This window comes from Schistocerca nitens, chromosome 8 (assembly GCF_023898315.1).
Source record: "Schistocerca nitens isolate TAMUIC-IGC-003100 chromosome 8, iqSchNite1.1, whole genome shotgun sequence".
In the NCBI taxonomy this organism is placed as follows: domain Eukaryota; kingdom Metazoa; phylum Arthropoda; class Insecta; order Orthoptera; family Acrididae; genus Schistocerca; species Schistocerca nitens.
In genome coordinates, this window is record NC_064621.1 from 574827790 (window position 1) to 574844992 (window position 17203).

The 17203-nt window shown below is 40.5% G+C and overlaps 1 protein-coding gene across 1 annotated transcript in view; it reads right to left on the minus strand.

The window, feature by feature from the left end:
• Positions 1–2908: 2908 nt before the first annotated feature.
• LOC126198931 (uncharacterized) overlaps positions 2909–17203 on the minus strand; it is a 120504-nt gene continuing 106209 nt past the window's right edge. The window contains exons 2-7 of the mRNA XM_049935568.1: positions 16594–16689; positions 9919–10029; positions 6691–6833; positions 5297–5361; positions 4134–4217; positions 2909–3061 (exon numbers count right to left, since the gene is read on the minus strand). Of these exons, the coding sequence (XP_049791525.1) occupies positions 2940–3061; positions 4134–4217; positions 5297–5361; positions 6691–6833; positions 9919–10029; positions 16594–16605 (537 nt within the window). The 5' untranslated portion in view covers positions 16606–16689 and the 3' untranslated portion in view covers positions 2909–2939. The remainder of the gene's footprint in view (positions 3062–4133; positions 4218–5296; positions 5362–6690; positions 6834–9918; positions 10030–16593; positions 16690–17203) is intronic.

Genomic DNA, 17203 nt, shown 5'->3' on the forward strand with positions numbered 1-17203 from the left:
ATTGAGGTCAGTAATATGGATCTGTAATTCAATGGATTTTTCCATTTTCCTTTCTTGAATATTGGTGTAACCTGTGCTACTCTCCGCCGGCCGCGGTGGTCTAGCGGTTCTAGGCGCGACTGGTACGGTCGCAGGTTCGAATCCTGCCTCGGGCATGGATGTGTGTGCTGTTCTTAGGTTAGTTAGGTTTAAGTAGTTCTAAGTTCTAGGGGACTGATGACCACAGATGTTAAGTCCCATAGTGCTCAGAGCCATTTGAACCATTTTTGTGCTACTCTCCAGTCTTTAGAAACAGACCTTTCGTCAAGTGAGCGGTTGTATATGATTGCTAAGAAAGGCGTTATTGTGTCTGCATGCTCTGAGAGGAACCTGATTGATATACCATCTGGACCGGAAGACTTGCCCCTCTTTAGTGATTTGAGTTGCATCGCATCACCTAAGATACCTACTTTTATGTCACTCATGCTAACAGCTGTTCTGATTTCGAATTCTGGAATACTTACTTCGTCTTCTTTCGTGAAGAAATTACGGAAAACTGTATTTAGTAACTCCTCTTTAGCGGCACCATCATCGGTAACATTTCCATCGCTATCACGCAGTGACGGTACTGACTGTTTTCTGCCACTGGTGTACTTTACATAAGACCAGATCTTTTTAGGTTTTCTTGCATATTTTGAGTTTGAGATAATATTTAATTGTGGAAACTATTAAAGGCATCTCGCATTGACGACCGCACTAAATTTCGAGCGTCCGTGACACTTAGCCACTCTTGGGGATTTTGCAGTCTTCTGAATTTGCATGCTTTTTTCGTTGCTTCTGCAACAGCGTTTTGACGTGTTTTATTACCATGGTGGATCAGTCCCGTCTCTTATTAACTGATGCGGTATGAATCTATCTATTGCTGTCGATACTGTATCTTTGAATTTGAGCCATATCTGCTTTACACATACATAATTACCTTGGAAGGAATGGAGATTCTCTCTTAGGAAGGCATCAAGCGAATTTTTATTTGCTGTTTTCAATAGATATATTTTGCGTTTGTTTGTAGTAGTTTCGGCTGATATGATTTTGAGCCTCGCTTCAATGACCTTGTGTTCACTAATCCCTGTATCCGTCATGACGCTCTCTATTAGATCAGGATTATTTGTGGCTAAGAGGTCAAGTATGTTTTGGCAACCATTTACAATTCATGTGGGCTCATGAACTAATTGTTCAAAGCAAGTCTGAGAGAAAGCATTTATTACAATTTTGGAGGATGTTTTCTGTCAACCACCGGCATTGAACATGTATTTTCGCCAGCAAATCGAGGGTAGATTGAAGTCTCCACCAGTTATAACTGAATGAGTGGAGTACTTATTTGTAATCAGATTCACGTTTTCTTTGAAAGGTTCGCCGATTATATCATCTGAGTCGGGGGTGGGGGGGGGGGGGGAAATCAATAGAAGGAGTCAATTATTATTTTTGTACGGCTGTTGAGTATAGACTCTACCCATAGTAATTCGCAGGAACTATCTATTTCTACTTCATTACAATCATGTTTGGTGCACTGCCCTGTCTAAATATCTGTATTCATTGTCAAGTCTTCAGTTTCATTGTTTGTGAAACTTGTCCAGTCGAACACAAATTTATCTAATTACTGTTCATACGTGAGTGATAGCACATTTTCTAGAAAATCAACACAGTTGTAAGGTCATTTGGACTGCACAACGAACACATGTCGTCTCTCAAAAAAGCTACCACGGAAGACGACACATTCACGACAACAATGTACTGGCAACAGTACAGAAGAGTAGTATATTGTGTTTATCAGAAGTCTGATATCCTTTCTACATTCGCCTACAGTACATTGTCTGGTAACTGTACTTTTTGTTGCCATCCTACGTATATGTCGGCGGGTTTCTTTCGTCGTTGCCGTTGGAGGTAAACTCTTCCAGATAATTAAGCCTCTTCATAGGCAACTTCTCTGAACTCGACATTGCGACCTCTCTGTTCGTACTTGACTTATGAGCTTCGTGGGCTTCCCTAGCCGGCTGAACACTTTTCGGCCACGCGGTGTCACAGGACACAATGTTCAGGCACCGGAGTGACACCAGAAGGCTGGTGAGGAATGTCACAGGATAGGGACCAAACGTCGAGTTTCGAAAAGAATTAGAAGAAGAATATGTAATAGCGTAATCACGCAAAATACTTCGGCTTCTAATCGAAATCTACTTCAGCATACATATTCGTACACCAAAAGCAGCTGCACAGAGCATGGCGCGGTTTATTTGAACCATTGCTCGTCATTCGCTTTCTTGTTTCACTCGGAAAGGGTGGTTGCGGTGTGGTAAAATTATTGATTTTATGCCTCTCAACGAGTCCTGATATCATTTATCCAAGGATCCCCGTCTAAGCTCACGGTACATTTCGGAAGCACTCACTTACAGACCGAACAGCCTGCTAACAGATCTCGCAACAGTAATCTGCATCCTTTTTTTGTTTTTGAATGAGTCGACGTGGTCGTGGTCCCTAACACTTGAACACCATTCATCAATGACTCGCCCAAGAGACCTGTAGTCAGTTTCCTTTCTAGGCGCACTACACCCCAGAATTCTGACGATCAACCGTACTTGGCCATTCCCCTTCCATACTCGTGTTCTTAAGTTCTCGTTTCATTTCATGTCGTTCCGCATGGGAACCTCGAGCTCACTGAGTCAAGCGGCATAGCAATAATACTGCAATCGAACATGTGACGAATGTCCCTACTACACGTCCACATAACCATAAATTATTTTACGTACATTTCTCTGTGATTTCACTTGTGTTTAGCCATATTTTAAGTAACTCATTTCTTAAGCTAAAATAGTCACCTCATACATGTTTAAATGTTCAAAGGGTAAAAGGACATTTGTAGTAATATATAGATACATAAGCTGCAGTCAATATTTATTTGTTACAGGTTAGCAGTCGACTTTGGAAAACTTTTTTCTGTCTACTTCAGAATGATCTTCAACGATTTTCCATATGCGCTCGATTACTTCGTTGCTCGGGTTTTCATAAGTTGTCATGATGTTGGCCATCTCTGAAAATGAAGAGGGGGATATGTCAGCAAATAGATAAAATTAAGTTACATTTCCGAGTATTTTTTAGTACTTCTCTTTTGCACCGTTGATCACAATTTCTTATCGTCTGAGATGAGTTAACTATCAAACAATTTTTTTCTCTTCGATGCGAACCATCGTGGCTTAGTCGTAGTTACATCAACTTGCAATTTGATAGCTCCATATTTATAATAATATGAATTCGGTTGGATGTTGCTAATATCAGTTTTACAAAGTAACCTTTGTTTTAGTTTGCAGTGCAACGTCATAGTAGTAGGTGGAACATGGAGATGTATGAATATCTTCTGGTTTTTCGAACTACTTCTTATATGGGGCTTATCTTTTGTAAGCCTCTCTTAAGAACCAAAACCATGTCGTAAGTTCAGCAACCATCCAATTCCGTGATGTTCAAGTTTCCAGTACGGCGGGAGTATTCCGCCAGAAAACAATCAGTAAGGAAACATGAGTCAATGACTCTAATGGTCTTTGCGTTAATCATTAGTTGATCTGTGGACTGAAGCACATGTCAGTGTTATTGTGCTTGTTGTATTTCCACACAAGTTTATTTATAGCTATCTATTTTACCATTAAACCGAGTTTTTCATCCACAGGTTCATTTCTGACGTCTGTCTACTTATAACATATGCAGTCTAGTAGTCCTCGTTAACACTACGGGTTGGTGACGGTCTTATCTAGATAGTACAGTTTGATAAAAAGATACAACAGAAGCAAATGGGTAAATTTCTAATTGACATTGTCGAAATGGAGATGAAACAAATTCTTATTAATGAAAATTATTCTTTACGCTCACTTGAAGCCTCTGAGTATTTGTACTCAACGTGGTAAAAGTAACGACTTTCATAACCGTACTCATGTTTCCCATGTTCAATTGTTGAAAAGTCTGAAGTAAGTATACGAGAAGCGTAATGTAAAGAACTACATGTGTAATGTCACTCTTCTTTTAGACTGTATGAGTGATTTGAGCCAGAAAATACGTTATTGATGTAAATTCTCGAACGCATTTGCTAAATAGTATTGAATGCACACACTCACCTGTGCCGGATACACAGTAATGTTCAATGAAGATATCCTCTTCAGACCAAACAACGTTGTGTGGCACGCTAAGCAGAAGCCCCACTGAAATAAAAGCAATACATACTTCAGTTGTGGGTAACACCACAGTCACTGAACATACAGGATAAAATTTGATTTTGATTTTACAATGAAGAAAAAGAACCTCTCGTGGTCTTCAGTCCGAAGACTGTCTGCTCTCCCCGCTAGTTTATCCTGTGAAAGCTTCTTCATCTCTGAAAAGCTACTGCAATCTACATCCACCTAAGTCTATTTACTGCAGATCAGGCCTCGGTCTCCCATTATAATTTTTATCTCCCCCTCAACAACTTTTTCTCAGTTGAGTCACAAATTTCTTTTCTCCGCAGGTCAGTTCCGTATCACTTCATCAGTTATATGATTTACCCACTTAATGTGTAGCATTCATCAATTGCACCACATTCCAAATGCTTATGTACTCTTCTTGTCTGCAATGCTTATCGTTTAGGTTTCGCATCCATACAAATCAGGAGAAACTTCCTAATAGTAAAGTTTATGTTACATGTTAACGAATTTCTTTTTTCCGTAAATGCAGTTTCTTTGCCATTGCCAGTCTGCGATTTATGTGTACCTCGGTCTTCGTCAGTTATTTTGCTCCCAAAATGGCAAAGCGCGACAACTATTACTGTCTCATTTCCCACTCAGTGTCCTTAACTCCACGTGGTTTAATTTATCTAAACTCTATTACCATTGTTTTGTTCATCTTAGAACGTATTTTTAAGACACTGTCCTTCCCGTGCAATTGATATAAATCCTTAGCCGTCTCTGAACGATGAATATTTTCACCGGAAAACTTCAAAGTCTTTATTTCTTCTTCCTTAATTTCAAACCAATTTCTACGCTGCTTTTTCTGTGTATGAACTGAATAACGTGAGGGATAGACGACTCTGTCACTCTCCGTTGTCAACTATACTTCCTTTTTGTGTCACAACTGCTTACTCTCTGTGTTATTGTATCTCTACTATCTTAAGAATATCATTGAGTGTTTTCAAATAAATATTGATAGAAGTTTCCTCTATATACAAAATTATTTAACACTTAAATGCACACATATACCTTGATTTACATAATAGAAGTCCATTTTGATTTTTAAATATTGTACTCACATGGGCCATCAACTTCGACGTTCATTCGGTTTCCATCATAAGTAGCTGTACCACTAAATGCGAGTCTGGAAAGTACAATAACATGATTTCATATGAGCTCATTCTTGATTATAATGTAAGAAAAAGTTCTATCACAGAACGTTTAGGCATTACATTGTTATTAATTACTCTAGTTATATTGTGAGTGTACGGTCTTCCGATGCTTCTTAGTATCTGAATAATAAATTTGCATTGAGGCATTGCCGAAGGTGCTGCTGTTCGTGGAAACACTAACAGGTGCCAGCCACTCAACTGGAGCCTGTGTCTATAGCGAGAGAGTGCCCAATGGACAAATGAAATCCGTTCTACAGAATGACGTAACGGTGCTGCTAGTATTACGTTTTGTTGTTACAAAATTTAAATACCATGCACAATCGAGTAAAATTACTGTATGCAAGTGTGTTGAAACTCGGTATACTGGAATGTGCTGTGGCCTGCAGTGGTAATGTGTCCTGGATCTTGTTCTTCTTTTCCTTGTACCTTTTTCTCGCATCTGTGCAGAACAGCCATAATTAATGGTGGTTAAGTTCACGGAAGGCTGGATGCCAGTCCAGTCGCCACACCGTTATCATCCGGGACGGAGTGTGTGTACAAATGTTCAAATGTGTGTGAATTTATAAGAGAGCAAACTGCTAAGGTCATCGGCCCATAGACTTACACACTATTTGAACTAACTTACGCTAAAGACAGCTCTCACATCTGTACCCGAGGGAGCACTCGAACCTCCGGCGGTGTACTGTTATTCATGTGAACGTGAGTGAAAGTTTTCCGAATGTTTGCAGATTGTGTAGCTGAAGTAGGAATTGTGTATCAACCCGTTATTCACCAACTCGGATGTGGGGAAGCGCCTAAAGATCACATCCAGCCTGGCCAGCGCACCGACCATTCGTTAATGGACATCGATTCGGTGCCAGCGCAACTCCACATCTCGAAGTGACGGTTTAACACGCATGGCAATTCGAGCGTATTGATGATGTGTCAACGATCATAAATCATTATTGAGCTCTGTAACTGTGCTGTTATTGAACTGCACTAATATTAAAAATAGAAAGACTTCCTCAATTAAGGTGTAAGTTCACAAACAGTATGTATAAACATCTATCTTGGGGCTACGCAGAAAAATATTCAGAATTTACGTGCTCATTAACAAATGATCAACAATTCACCCTTGCACACACGTCTACGATCAACTGTGGAGTATAATAGAACCATAAACGTATCGAAATTCTAAGCTATTAAACAGTTTTTAAGATCAAAACTTGATCCAGTGGATCCCCGGTTAGAGTCGGCAGTGTTAGGTAATTTCCGAGGCAGAAAAGCACGAGGAATTAGTTTCGTTACGTGGCGTCACTTACGAGGACAGCTTGCTTGGTCTCTCGTAGATGGTGATCTGGTTGTCGCTGTCTCCTGGCGACTGTGTGACGAGAATGCACCCAGCCAGTGCAGACATTCCGGGGAGGGCGGCGTACTGGTAGTTCACGTACCATGTCTTGTTCGCCTGTGAAGCACAGAGAAAATGTCAGCTGTTACATGAAGGGTATACGGTAGTGGAAGTCAGTATAAAGACGTGGATATTTGTAAGAAAATTATTTCTGGTTGTAACAGTTGCGCACAGTGTAAATGCATCAGTCTGAGATCCGGTACAGCGACAAATGCAGTCAAATGGTATCGCATTTGACGTCAGTAGTACAGGATATAATAAGGCTTCAACGATTCAGCTGGTAGAGTGTGGAGCACGGTACTATGGCAGTCGGCACTGTGTGCTATTAGTGTGTGCGTATATGCCTTTACAGAAGATTGAATACAGACACCATTAGTGACAGTGCGTGTTGTGTGCGTAAACCACTATGGTGACAATGTCACGAGGAAAAAAGTTATCATGAGATGAAAAAGCAAAAATAGGCGCTTACAAGGAAATGGGACTCTAATCGACAAATCGCCATGAAGTTGAACCGTTCAAGTACAGTGATTAATAATTTTGTTAAATTGGACGCCCTATACGGACAGAATGCAAAATATGTGCAAAGCAGAAAATTATTTGAGCTATGGAAATACTTTTGCGTAAAGCAGGGGCAGCAAAACCGTTATTTTTCTCGACTTGTTGCTGATTTGAAGTTGCCAGTAACTGCCGGCCATGTACGACATATTATGTCAAATGACAAACATGTTGTATTCAAGAATCGGAGCAGACACCCAAACATAAACAGACTAGATTGGAGTTTACTGAAAAACAGTATGTCATGAATGTTGCCAATGGGATGAACTGAGGTTCAGTGATGCCCACTGTTTAATTTAGATGGGCCAGATGGATTTCAGTACTGTTGGTATTATCCGAGAAAAGATAGCAGATAAGAATGAGAAGAAATTTTGGTGGTGGGAATCTTATGATTTTGACAGTCTGCTGCACTAAAGATAAATCGTGCGTTGTTTGGCTGATCACTAGAATGAACAGACACAGAACTGATTAAAATGTATGAGAGGAAGGTCTCAAGGTTCACCAAGACAATGCATCTGCGCAGGTTTTTGCTACAACCAAAAGGTGGTTTGAACGTAAAGATATCAATGTCTTGTCCTGGCGTGCACGTAGCTCGAATTTGAATCCCATGTAAAATCTCCGGGAAATACTTGCTACAAGTATTTGTCGCAGTGGCCAGTGTTTATCGGCAATTTGAGGCAATGTGAGTTGAAAAGAGCTACATGAGAAGAGTGGGCGACAGTTCCACTGCAGGAACTACAGCCCCTAACAGTACCAACGGCGAAGAGCATTTCCGAGATAATTAGGAAGAACGGAAGTTGGGCAAAGTCCCAACAATGCAATAACGCAGTAGGAGCATCAGTGCCTTTGTAACCAGTAAGTAAATTAAAGGTGGAGAGGAGAAGAAAGGAAGGGAGGTGATCATTGCTGTCAGCTACATTGGGACATTACGCGGAATCAGCGGCTACGAGAGAAAGTGAGTACCACACCGAGGTTCGAACTCGGAAATCTCCTGTTTACTAGGCAGGTGAGGTAAACACTGAGCTTGCCTAGTAAGAAGGAGATCCCTGGTTCGAACCCCGGTGTGGTACTCATTTTCTCTCGTAGCCGCTGATTCCGCGTAACGTCCCAATGTAGGTGACAGCAATGATCACCTCCTATCATTTCTCTTCCTCTCCACGTTTAATTTACGTATAATGTATCACAGCTGCAGATTCGGGATAACGTCTGTTCTTTCGGACATGTCCGAAAGAACAGACAGCACGCATTCGTATAATTTTATAACCAATGACTCTCCAGGAAGTCCAAACGTCTTTTTTGTTACTCATGTTATGAAAGAAACTATATAATTCGATCGGGATTGCTTGTTTTATGTGTGTCTACTACTTTCATAATAAATTCGATACATATGTGCTTCAGATAATGTACTGCCTTTATGCTGATTTCCGCAACTGTATTCTAAGAGAAAAATACTAAATTATCAATGTTATAAAATCGAAATAGGATATGTCAAATCGGAATTTGGTGTAGTGTCAGTATCATTCTTTGAAAAAGGACTGGGACGGATTTGGCCATAGTGGTCAACATGGCGGGTTTAAAGCTTTGTCCTGCTTAGGAAATTTAACACAGAACTATCTGACTCGAGAATTATTCCACCTGGATGTGAGTTCGTTGTCTGGAATGCTGTCGTTTCAGTCGGAAAGTAGCATGTAGACACTACGGTGATGACAAAATACAGGTACATTTGGATATCGGTATAGAGGACGTAATGGAAGTAACCGTCCCACTTGATTGAACGAGGCCACGACAAAATAAAAGCAACACGGCCGGGTTGGGACTTATTTAGAGACGATTTATTTAGAGACTTACGAATTATTTTCCGTGTTCACCGCTTGGGTGACGTGGTCTAGTCGTATAACTAGACAACTGGAGATCTAACTGCTACATGCTGGAGACAACTCACATTTCGTCGTTGATAAAACGTAAATGATTTCAGAAGTTCAAGAGCTGAAAATATATTCACAAAAGATTTTCAGTCTAATTTGGATAATTTTTCACCTTCGTCACGGATTGTTACGGCCAAACGAAGCCCATTGCTATCGAAGCTCACTGGATTTCTCATCGGAAAAGTAATAAAGAAATCCGGGAGATTGTATACATTTCTGAAATTATTTGATACTCACAAAGTATACCAAATCTAATTTTCAAACATATGCATTCAGAACCAGTGCGCAAGCACTGTACATGTTGTTAATACAAGACCTTTTAGTACCGGAGGTCAGTTAAAATGGAAAACGAAACGTTAATATAGATGGCAAAAATAAAAGTGTGTGGAACATGGTTACTCATGAAATATATTAAACTTTTATGCCGAGAGAATAATGTTTTATAGCCAGTTGTTTCTCGTAATCACAAAATTGGATTTGATGTAATCTGTTGTTCTAAGCCTCTTGAGGTCTGACGCAAATACAATACTGACAGAGCAACAATGTATAAGACGCACAGAATTTGGACTTATAACTTGTATCAGTAACTAGTCTCTTTCTACCACTAGCATTTGTGGGAACAGTTATGGAAATGTTTGAGTGCAAATACCATGGCTACTTACGGTGGTGATATTGAGGCTCTCTGTGGAGGCATCAGGAAGCGAGCAGAAGAGATTACCGAGGATCGAGCCCTCAGCCACCAAAGGCAGCAGCACCAATAATCCCAGGAACATCTGCAGGCATAAAAGATACGATACGGAAACAGTGAACAAGCGATACGACAAGCAGATGGCACAATGAGACAACTAGATTTAGTACACAGTTTAAGTCGCACATGGTAAACTAGTGACGACCGGTTTCGGATAGGGCGCATCAATTATCATGTTCGAAGTAGATTACGATGTATTTGTATCTTCAGAATGTACACTGGAAGACAGAAAATAGTATAGTACAATCGAGAGTGCATACTACATATTATATTCTGACGATCTGCTGTCGCTCCGTGCCCCCAAGTCACAAATTACCAATGAATCGATGATCTATGTCTCGTGTTATATAACTAAACAGTTATATTCCGTCTTTCTACTTGTAGGTTGACATTTGTATCAGACAGGTTTTAGTAAAACAATAATTGTGAACTCGATTTCTGCGAAATTATCAGAAACTCTTCACTTGTTTGGCCTCAAACCACCAAAAGACAATGGCACATGTATCTGAAATTGTAGAAGAAAACAAATTACATCGATACAGAGAACTGGTCAACTGGGTTGATGAGAGTACTAAAACATGTGTCTAGTTTGAAGTAGCATTCATATGAAAGAATGCGATTCCATTTGCAAATGGTTCAAATGGCTCTGAGCACTATAGGACTTAACATCTGAGGTCTACTTAAACCTAACTAACCTAAGGACTTCACAGACATTCATGACCGAGGCAGGATTCGAACCTGCGACCGTAGCGGTCGCGCGGTTCCAGACTGAAGTGCCTAGATCCGCTCGGCCAACACGGTCGGCTATTCCATTTTGAAGTATATTGACAAAATTTTGGTATAAATTGTAGTTAACGAGTAAATGGGACTTCGGCCTTCCTTTGTAAGACACACGTGGAGTCTCCATATTTTATTTACGTAACAGCGTAAGAAATTCGGCAGCTTACCTGTGACAAAATATAGGTCTGAAACAGAAATATTATCTCGATACAAGATCAAACTACTAAACTAAGGATTAATCACTACCTCTACATCTGTTCTCCACAATCCAGCACAGTGTGTGGCAGAAAGCAATTAGCGCAGGGGGATACTTTTCTCCCTGACCTATTCCAATGGCGAATGATACTCGGGAAGAAATATTGTTGGTGTCCATCCGTGTGCGGCAGAATTTATCAAAATTTAGCTTCTTAGACCGATGAGTAGTACCCAAGATTGGGCTGAACAAAGATTTCGTGAGCTAAGTCTTTCATGTTTGACCTACAATTTCTCAGGATTCTTATACTACCGAAGAGATAGAAGGCTATAAGGTACAATTTATGGGAAAAGTTTCGCAGTCTTTCAAAATAAAAGCAGGTGTACGACAAGGTGACGGCCTAACCCCAATCCTTTTTAATAGTGTGTTAGAGAAAACAGTAAGAATTTCAAACGAAAAACTTATTGAACTAAACATTTTACCTATAGATTAACAAGAGGACGCACAAAGATCGAAATCAACTGTCTTGCATTTGCAGATGATTTTGCTGTACTTTCTGTAAACGTGGCATCTCCTATAACACAAATAAATCTCCTGGAAGAAATATCCAGCAGAAATGGCTTAAAAATTTCTGCAGAAAAACAAAATTTGTAACAAAAGTTAAGGACGCTCCAGAATTTCTGAAAACAGATGATGGCCAAATAGAGAGGGTAAGAAAATTGTAATATCTGGGTGAGATAACCCAAGAAAATGCTTTGGAAAAATTTGCAATAGAGGAAAGGTTGCTTAAAATGGGGAGAACGTATCGTATCATGAAAGACTTCCACAATAAAAGTGCCTATCCATAAATGCAAAAATAAGACACTGCAACACAGTAGTGGAGCTAGAATGCCAAATGCAAGCAAGTGTCTGGCATTAAACTATAATTTAGATAAATTTGAAGTACTAGAAAGCGGAATTATAAGGAAAATACTAGGACCAGAAAACACAGCAGAAGGTTGAAAATCACAAAGTAATACTAAAATATACGAAAATACAGAAAATATTTCAAACGTAACGAAGAAAAGAAGACTCATATTTTGGACATCCATTTCGAATGCAAAGCAGTAGATTAACTAATAAGAGTTTTAAGTATTTGTGGGGGCAAAAAGGCCACAACAAGCTGGGTCAGAGAAGTGCAAAAGGATATGGAAAGGAGCAGTACAAAAATAGAAGATATTAACAACAGAGAAGCCTTTCGGGCAAAAGTATTGAAAATGCAAGGAATCCAAGGGAGGGTAACTAAGAAGACTGGTTGAATATGGTCTGAAGACAGAAGGAAGAAACATACTTAGCTGATAAAGGTATACTGGAAGTAAAGAAAAGAACAAAGAACGAAGGATTGAAATCGGAACAATAAAAAAGATAAGAGCCTCGCGTTAATCTGCCTCCTCCTCCCCACCCCTACCCCCCCTCCTCAGGACTTATTTCGTGTGATCGATCTAATTTAAACCGCTCCTGTCGGATAATTTTTGATAGATGAAGGTCCTGAGCGATTCAAAATACTTATCGCCGGTCATGTAATCAATCGACATCGGCATTTTTCGTCTGTTTGCATGTACTACATTATATCAGTTTTGTTTTGAGTCAGTTTAGAATGTTAGCCCATAGTGCTGATCAATTTGAAATCTGCAACTTTAGCAACAAATTCATAACGATGTCACACAACTCTACACTCTGCGAGTTCTGCAAAGAGTCTCACAGAGCTGCAGACGTCATCGGCCGAGTCATTCAACAGCTGCGGCCTTACGACACTACCTTGAGGGCGCCAACTGTGCGATCTGACGAACTGCAGATTTCGGCGAACTGTGCCCTACGGCATGAGGTTTGTCTCTTTTATACACCTTCCTCAAGGTTTTATAATTTCTGGTACAGAAACATCACACCTGAACAAACCACTTTTGTCTGTGAATACTCAGCTGCGTCTTCCACAAACAAGCTAAAATCGTCAGCTACAGACATCCGTGTACCTAACCGGAACTTGTCACTATGGAAAACTGCGACAGTAGACCGTCATGAAAGACACTATAGCTTATCACGATACTGCAGTGCCTGTATTATTATGACTTACGGTGCAGTCTTCCTTCGGACATGCATGCATCTCCCGAGGATCATTGCATCATAATTCACAAGGAAAATGCCTCCCCTGTTGTACGGAAATATACATAATGGATATACTAGTACGGGCTGTAGACATATGGTTGATGAAATATCGAAGTTTCGTTCTGGCGTTCAGTAATGTTCGGATAGCCATAATTGTAAGACGACAGCTCGCGATAAACGGGAAATCCGCGTTTGAGTTACTGTCCTGCATAAATTTTCATTGCTGTCTTTCCATTATACAGGTGATGATTGTCTATATTTGCAACTGACAATATATTTCTTGCATTTCATATACTATAGCAATTTAGTTCTTCATTTGAAAACATGTCGAACTTTCAGAAAAGTATGATATTAAGTTTTATTCCTTACTCCAGACGTTTTATTGCAGCACATTTCAGTTGAAAGTCTTGAATAATTATGTACAGCTTTGCTTCATATGTTTCAATATTTGTTGCATATCGCTTGCTAAGGATATCATTATTTCTTTCGTACTATGTTATATATTTGCTTATTATTTTAAAGAATCACTTGCATCTTGCTCTTCTTTTGCCTCATCCAGAACATGTTACTTCTTGTGTCAGAGGATCACATACAGCTTCTTCCTTAGCACTGACGCTATGATGTTGATTCTTATTTCAAAGAATCAAATATAATTCTTCTTCCTTAACCACAAACCAGAGATTGGCTGGCAGCAGTTACTCTTCTCCACTCCTCTCTGTTTCCACCATTTCCTCACTTGCGTCTGTTCCTGTTGTCATAACTGTTCCAGCCTTGACCTCCCACTTCACCTCTTACCTTGAATCATTCCTTCCATTAAATTAACTACAAAACTGCTATGTTGAATAAGACGGCCGGTTAATTGACTCTTTTTTTTCTATACTGTTGGTGTCAGACAAACGTATGAAGGAAGTGCAGTGAAATTACAGACACGAAGAGCTGAAATGGACTTAACATTTATTTTCAATGAAAAATATAGTCGAATATACATATACCATCTTCCGGCGCACATCGCCAGAAGATGATGGGTACGAAACTCATTGAAACAATGCGACAATTCGACGCCAGCACTCGGCTGATAACCCGAGAAGACTTCATCGGTGGAATACGCCGAGAAAGACTGAAATCGCATAAATTTAATAGCTCGTTGATATCAAACTCCAAAATGGTGTGCAATAAATTGCATGATATGAAGTTCCTTCACAAGAGCCTAGTGATATAACTCGACTTTTGGAACGTCGCATTGGCGCGAAAATGACACGTGACATCCGACATGAGGGATTATGTCAGTTAAGAAATTAGCTATGGAAAAGAATGCCTTTTTTATTATTCATTGTAGGCAATAACGACGCATTCCAAGCACTTGGAAAGAAGCACAGACTGTCCCAGTTTTTAAGAAAGGTTGGAGGAAAGAGCACGGAATGGTAGACCAACAATATAGTCCCTAATTTATTGTAGGACAACGTGTCTACCAGAGAATTCCTCCTAAAGAATCACGCAAGGAGCAAAATACGTCTCATCCATTACGTACGTGAGACCTGCAGTTCTTGATTTTGGAACGTTGGTGGAAGTCACATTCTTGGCGTCGAAAAGGTCTTCTATGCAGTTCTACGCTACTACCTACAGGGTGTTTCAAAAATGACCGGTATATTTGAAACGGCAATAAAAACTAAACGAGCAGCGATAGAAATACACCGTTTGTTGCAATATGCTTGGGACAAGAGTACATTTTCAGGCAGACAAACTTTAGAAATTACAGTAGTTACAATTTTCAACAACAGATGGCGCTGCAAGTGATGTGAAAGATATAGAAGACAACGCAGTCTGCGGGTGCGCCATTCTGTACGTCGTCTTTCTGCTGTAAGCGTGTGCTGTTCACAACGTGCAAGTGTGCTGTAGACAACATGGTTTATTCCTTAGAACAGAGGATTTTTCTGGTGTTGGAATTCCACCGCCTAGAACACAGTGTTGTTGCAACAAGACGAAGTTTTCGACGGAGGTTTAATGTAACCAAAGGACCGAAAAGCGATACAATAAAGGATCTGTTTGCAAAATTTCAACGGACTGGGAACGTGACGGATGAACGTGCTGGAAAGGTAGGGCGACCGCGTACGGCAACCACAGAGGGCAACGCGCAGCTAGTGCAGCAGGTGATCCAACAGCGGCCTCGGGTTGCCGTTCGCCGTGTTGCAGCTGCGGTTCAAATGACGCCAACGTCCACGTATCGTCTCATGCGCCAGAGTTTACACCTCTATCCATACAAAATTCAAACGCGGCAACCCCTCAGCGCCGCTACCATTGCTGCACGAGAGACATTCGCTAACGATATAGTGCACAGGATTGATGACGGCGATATGCATGTGGGCAGCATTTGGTTTACTGACGAAGCTTATTTTTACCTGGACGGCTTCGTCAATAAACAGAACTGGCGCATATGGGGAACCGAAAAGCCCATTGCTGCAGTCCCATAGTCCCTGCATCCTCAAAAAGTACTGGTCTGGGCCGCCATTTCTTCCAAAGGAATCATTGGCCCATTTTTCAGATCCGAAACGATTACTGCATCACGCTATCTGGACATTCTTCGTGAATTTGTGGCGGTACAAACTGCCTTAGACGACACTGCGAACACCTCGTGGTTTATGCAAGATGGTGCCCGGCCACATCGCACGGCCGACGTCTTTAATTTCCTGAATGAATATTTCGATGATCGTGTGATTGCTTTGGGCTATCCGAAACATACAGGAGGCGGCGTGGATTGGCCTCCCTTATTCGCCAGACATGAACCCCTGTGACTTCTTTCTGTGGGGACACTTGAAAGACCAGGTGTACCGCCAGAATCCAGAAACAATTGAACAGCTGAAGCAGTACATCTCATCTGCATGTGAAGCCATTCCGCCAGACACGTTGTGAAAGGTTTCGGGTAATTTCATTCAGAGACTACGCCATATTATTGCTACGCATGGTGGATATGTGGAAAATATCGTACTAGAGAGTTTCCCAGACCGCAGCGCCATCTGTTGTTGAAAATTGTAACTACTGTAATTTCGAAAGTTTGTCTGCCTGAAAATGTACTGTTGTCCCAAGTATATTGCAACAAACGGTGTATTTCTATCGCTGCTCGTTTAGTTTTTATTGCCGTTTCAAATATACCCGTCATTTTTGAAACACCCTGTAGATAGCAAATAATGTGCGTACTGAACATTAGACCAAATTATTTTCTTCTAGTTGATGATAGTTTATTTAACAGAAACAGGTAAAGAATGAATATTATATATACAGTTAATGGTAAATAAAATGCATTTCTACTAATACTTAACAGCCGTTACTGATTACCTACACAAAGTTTTAGTCAATCAACTTAATTACCAAGATATGTGTAGGAGAAATGAATGTACAACAGAAGTCAGCAAGGACACAAAAACGCGTTTTGTAACTCAATGTTTAATAAAACTTTCAGAAAGTGTTCTAACAGTTTACCTCCAGCTGCATAACTGGTTCCCATCGACTGATGCACTCTCTTTGAAGGTGTGTGCACACAAACGACGCAGCGTCAAGAACCTTCGAGAGTCGTACCTACAAAAAAAGAACGTCGCGACTCTGTTATTTCGGGGTAATACTTAAAACTCTAAGGCAGGCGTTCGCCTGTTTCAGTTTACACTGCACACATCAGAGACGCTCGGGCCGGTGTGGTGAGGTCAGTTCGGTGTCGAAGTACGGTATGGCAGTGTCATGTCTTGTCCACTGTGCACGCACACAGTTCTCCTTGTCAAATCACCAACAAATTAAAACAATGCAGAGAAATAAACAGGTGTAATCGTATCTACATGTAGAGAAAATTTTATTACAATAATTTGGATGAAAACAGTATCGTCATCCGAACGGAAAATCACGAGATACTTGGATTTTAATTGAGTTTACTGATCTGAATTCAAATGAGACAGAGCAGTGCGCCTATCGAATTGATCGCATACCAGGGAAGTGTGGACCGCAAAAACGCAAAGTGATTTGTGACGTAGACTCGAAACCTTGCGGAGTTGTACTGTGTCCAAACCAAAAATACTGTTTTGTCTGCAGAACTGGACACCCC